Source organism: Mastomys coucha, unplaced genomic scaffold (assembly GCF_008632895.1).
Source record: "Mastomys coucha isolate ucsf_1 unplaced genomic scaffold, UCSF_Mcou_1 pScaffold15, whole genome shotgun sequence".
In the NCBI taxonomy this organism is placed as follows: Eukaryota; Metazoa; Chordata; class Mammalia; order Rodentia; family Muridae; genus Mastomys; species Mastomys coucha.
In genome coordinates, this window is record NW_022196897.1 from 16,906,560 (window position 1) to 16,912,199 (window position 5,640).

General features: G+C 48.2%; 1 protein-coding gene across 1 annotated transcript in view; it reads right to left on the bottom strand.

The window, feature by feature from the left end:
- Cfap77 (cilia and flagella associated protein 77) overlaps positions 1 to 4,953 on the bottom strand; it is a 129,557-nt gene extending 124,604 nt beyond the window's left edge. The window contains exon 1 of the mRNA XM_031369562.1: positions 4,502 to 4,953. Coding sequence (XP_031225422.1) covers positions 4,502 to 4,696 — 195 coding nt within the window. The 5' untranslated portion in view covers positions 4,697 to 4,953. The remainder of the gene's footprint in view (positions 1 to 4,501) is intronic.
- Between the last annotated feature and the right edge of the window lie 687 nt (positions 4,954 to 5,640).

The window sequence follows — 5,640 nt, forward strand, 5'->3', positions numbered from 1 at the left end:
AAAAAAAAAAAAAAGAATGAGGAGGAGTGACAAGGAGGAGGGGAGGGGAAGAGGAGGAGAAGATAAGGATGAAGAGGGAAGAGGAAAAGGAGGGAACGGAAGAAGGAGGGGGAGGAGGAGAGGGAAGGAAGGGAGAAGATGGACAGGAAGGAGGCGAGGAAGGAGGAACTGAGAGAACAAGGATGGATAAACCCACAGCAGTGCATCCCGCCCAGGCTGTACCGCAAGGATAGTTTTTAATTCCTCTCTAACATTTCATTTCCTCCTATTACACTGTAATTGAATGTAAAGGACCTGAGCGATCACAGCCATATTCTATTTGGCAGACAAACCACAAACGGTCTTTTCCCACCATCTAATGAAAACATGGCTATCTTTGTGCAACCCAGCTTTGGATGGCCTGCCTTCTTAATGCCCATCTCTGTCTCTGAGCTTATGCTCGTCAGCATTAATATTTATTAGAGGTGTTAGGCTATTAGTGGGCATGGTGCGCCTGCCTGGCTTTGCAGAGCATCCAATTTGAACACACTTGCTCTGGATAAACACTTCCCCGTGCTGGTAATGATAACTCAGTGCAGCACCCAGTCTTATGAACTAGAACTTGAGTTGAAGTGAACAGCCCCTTATGCTTGGAATCTCCAAAAGGGTGGAGCATCTTCCACAGAAGGCTGGCTTCTCCAGCCTCCTCATCCCTGACATGGACCAACCTTGGGCTCCCTCACCCCAAAATGGAATGTTCTAGGCTTGTAGTTCACTGGAAAAGCTCAGGGGAGGTGACCTGTTGACATAGCCTGACTTATTTTGTATGTGTTGTATGTGTGCCTGTGTTTTGTCAGGTGTGTGTCCCTGTTGTATCTCTGTGTGCCTCTATGCCTGTATGTATGATTCTAAGTGTGCCTGTGTATCTCTATGTGTGTATCTCATCTCTCCTACTAAACCCGTGGGCGGGGCTTTGAACTTGTTTCTATGCCCCCACACATGTACCCCAGCTTAGGATGGCCCTAGGCATCTTATAAACATTTAAGAAGTTAGTTCTTGACTCTTGTCAATTCCTAAGAAAGTACTGATCACTTCCGCAGAGATGCTGAGTGAGATGATGCTAGGACTGGATTTATTTGTGAACATTTCTGACTGCCTGTTATACAGGAGGTGACAAACCTGGGTGGCCCTTGATTAATTAATCATGGCTTGTGGCCAAAATATCCTGAGGTTGTAAATCAGGAGACCAGATACCAGGTCACGGAAGCATTTCAGGATGCGTGCCTTCCCCTGGCTGGAGTCCTCCCTAAGCCTCCCAAAAGGAGATACATTTGATGTCAGCAAACTTCCTTCTACCCTCAAAGGCTGGATTCTATGACTTTATTTTACAAATGTACGCTCTTCTTATTTGTGACATAAACCCCCACAGGAACAAAAAAACAAAGTTGGTAATAAATTATGAAAAAAATCAGGTGCCCTGATCATTTGTACGTTCTGAGGGTGCTGAGTTCAGTCAATCCCACCCCTGTACTGCAGCCTGCCTCTCTGGGACGACAGAAGATTCAAAGCTGTCAGCGGAGCAAACTGTGCAGTCTCTCCCCGTAATTGTATTGACAGGATATCAGCCAAGTTGCTGCGGTGGGAAGGGTATGCTCTGACAGGTTTTGTGAGGGAGCCTCGAAGGCTATTGTGGCAGGATTCTATGTTGAGTCTCTGGATTCTAGGGAAATGAGAATCAAGCAGGGTGAAGCTGGGTTCTTACTCAATTTAATTTTAGGCTTCCCAGAGAGTTGCACAGGAAGGAAAGCTGGCTGGCTGCACATCACTTGACAATAGAGAAGCCCTTGCCAATGAAAACTATTTACATTATTTTTTGTGGTTGCATAAAACACCATCTTGACTCAATTAATTGCCATTAAATCAGCAGTTGGCTTGGGTTTCAGGATGTGACCAGCTGCGGAGTGTTTATAGATAAACACCTGCTAGCAAATCTGAGGTCTCTCCTTTCCCTCTGGTTGCCGTGGCTTCGTGAAGTCATATTTTTTAATAACTGATGCAGATACATTCTGGTAAATTCCACAGAGGGAAATATTAGGGTTGGGTTTGTTCAGCCAGTATCTCTGCATTTGAAGTAGAAAATGAAGAAGAAGAAAGAGGAGGAGGAAGAGGAGGAGGAGGAGGAGGAGGAGGAGGAGGAGGAGGAGGAAGAGGAATCAAACAAACATGGGACCTATCCATGAGGAGATGTGCAACATCCTTCCTGTATGGTAGAATAAATATTTCCAGGGTGCTGGATTCCTCTCATAGGGATGGACTTCTTCAGGCGCAGGAACAGACAAGGCTAAAATATACCTCAGTTCCCAGTCTTCCCCAATGAGACCCAGACCCTAGAGCACCCACACAATGAGGAAGCTATTCACCCAATAGTGGGGCCAGTAAAACTGGCAACCCCCTTAAAGGAACCTACAAATCAAGCCCAATCAAAATGACAGACTGTATACATATTTTTATGTATGTTCTAAAACCCTAACTACTTTTAATATTTCCATTTTCTTTAAGTCTCCCCTATCCTGTGGTTCAGAATCCAATTTTTCTTTACATAGAGAAAGCTGTGCTGGGCTTTTAGGCGTGGCTTTTAAGCCAGCTCTGCCAGACCCTGGTGTCAAAGCCTTGCAGACATTTCCCCACACACTGGTTTATAAGGAGTGTCTGCAACAGGGAGCAGACGGCCTTTTTTCACATTCTCTCTCTGCCAACTTTTATACAGGCTGAGTCTTGATGGAAGATCTTATAGGAAGGGGTTAATATTGAATGCGGACATCATCATCCTAACAGCTAGCTGAGCTCCAAACACCAAGGACAATTGGAAGAAAAGACTGCCCCCTGCTGCCACTTGAGTGTCCCAAGCCCTCTCACCAAAGAGCATTAGGACGTGGACCCTGCCATTGGTCACCAGGGACCAGGACAGCCTGAAAACAGAACCCCATTGGTGGATCAATCATCACCCATATTTTTAAAAACATAATCATTCCTAAACTTCAGCTCCAGAAACAAGGATGGAACACCTCCTGAAGGCTGTTAAGTTAGTGCCACCTACAGGCCAAATGCTGTCCTTGATTAAGCCAGGGAGAAAGCAAAGGGGAAGCGGGTCGGAATTCACATATTGTATTTATAAGCATTGTAGTTTATACGTCTACGTACAAATGCTAAAATACAATGAGCAATATATAACACATGTGTGTACTATACATATATACAAGTGCACGCAGATATACATATATATGGGTCACCTGGAGTGAATGTTACACAAGAATTCACTGTGGAAGTGACTCTATAATGCCCTTCCTCTCATATTTAAGTGGGAAGCTGCACATCATTGACACCTGATTAAAGCAATATTGGACTTGATGCATCAGGGCAGGGGGATACTGAGGGGAGACTGCCCTCTCAGAGGGGAGGGGGAGAGGGAGGAACTCTTAGAGGGGGAAGCCGGGGGAGGGTAGTATTTGGGAGATAGATAGATAGACAGACAAACAGGTGGATAGTTAAAGGCAATGTTGGAACATTATCAGTACAGTCATTGATAGGCGGTACTTGATTTTCTCTTTGGCCTAAGGCAGTGAATTCCGACTGTCTGTCCCAGGTACCTGCTGAGATCAGGAATCCAAGAAGTAAGCAAAACCTGCTCCACTGTGGAAACATCTCAGAGGGGCCAGTGCTAAGCATGCTGCTGCATGGGTTCACTGAAACTTCTGTCCTTCTAGAAGCTTTAATTAGCCCAGAAAGCTCTAATTGTATAAGTCTGACTATAGTCAGAGAAACCATCAGCGCGCTCATCCCTCTCCGGAACCTAGGAAACCGAGCTCAATTTTTAGAAGCACGCTGCCCTCTAGCGGCTCAAGATAAATTTGCTCCACTAAACTTCAACTTTTTTTTCTGTCTCCCCGCGCATAAAGAGGCAGAGTCATGGCCACCTGTAGTTTTCACCCAGGCAGGAAAACTTACAAAAGTGCGGGGGACCGGTCCTGAAAGGGAAAGTGATCTGTCCATAAACGCCGCTCCCACGCGAGTGCCAGCCACGCCTCCTAAGGGTTTTGGATCCCACCCCACCCCACCCCCGCACACTTAGGATGGCGATGTGAGGCTTCCGCGAGAGTCCCTGAGCACCTGCTGCATAGTAGACCAGAAGTGCTGGGGAAGATGGGTCTTGGGTGGCAAGGGCATGGATGGGTGCCTGATGTCTACCACCCTGTAGGTAGATCGAGCCCCGTAGAGATTGCCCTATCCATAGTCTTTCCCATTCGTGGGGAAAGACCCCCGCTAACGTGTGCTACTTGAGGACACCGAGGTTCCTGAGGTTCAGGGACTGGCTACGACTGCAGAGGGTCCGGGCCTGTTCCACTCAGAGCAAGTTTCCTACACTGCGCCCAAACCCTGGGCCCCGAGGCCCGAGGGTTCAGCAGCTGGAACCCATTGGCGGCGGCGGTGCCCGCGGAGGGGACGATGGCGCCCAGGCGCTCACCTTGACGATGAGTGGGTTCTGAAACATGGAGTCACGCACGGCACCCAGCCTTTCGTTCTCCATGCCCGGGCGGATGTCGACCACCGTCAGCGGCCGACGGGGCGGTGGGCAGATCTGGCTGACCGTGCGGTGCACGGCTTGCTTCTTCTTCTTCCATCTCGTGAAGTCTTTCCGTGATTTCCCAGGATCAGGCATCTCGGGGCCTCCGGGATCAGACCCTGGCTGCAAAGCCCTCAGAGTTCTGCGCTGTCTGAGGACCCCAGCCCCGAGGGAGCGCGCGCTCCGGCCTGCACCACGGGGACTCTGGGGTGCACCCCGCGGCAAGGCAGCCTCTGGAGCAGAGCGCGCCCACCTGCGGAGCCTCCGTCGAACGTTTAAACCCCGCCAGTTCTTCGGAGTGATTTGGGCACCCCGCTGCAGACTGAGAGAGGGAAGAGTGTCTAGACTACCCCTTTAGGAATAATGGAATGTCCCGTCTCCTCGGCGACAGGACGCCAACAATTCGGGAGCTTCCGGTTTTCTTTCTAGAAATTCTTAGCAACCACAGAGACCTTTAGACTTGTCAACATAAAAAAACCCAAGAATCGAATCTAGGTTGTGTTAAAAAGAGAAGAGGCTTTAGAGGGCCATTCATCCTTGGCTTCCACCAAGGAAGCTTTCTCTCTAACTACCCTACTCTAGTTCCCTCCCAAGTTTCTCTCTCTCTCTCTCTCTCTCTCTCTCTCTCTCTCTCTCTCTCTCTCTCTCTCTCTCTCTCTCTCTCTTCTCTCTCTCTCTCTCTCTCTCCTCTCTCTCTCTCTCTCTCTCATATCGTACTAACACACGTTGCAATAGAAATATGCATTCTAGGCTTGATGTCAATGCTAACTCACTGGATGGTCCCAAGCCAATTTCCCTGTTGGATCCTTCCTCCCACCTCGAAAGAAAAAAAGTATATGGATTAGATCGAATGGTGTCTGACTCTGAAACCAAATGAAGGGAAATTGAAAAAGATCAGGAATCATTGGCCTGGTTCACTGAGTAAGAATATCTGAAAATAAGGCCAGAGAGATGACTCAGGGTGTAAAGGTGCCTGCTTCTAAGCCTGACAACCCAGTTTGATTCTCAGGACCCATATGGTAAAAAAAAAGAGATCCCAC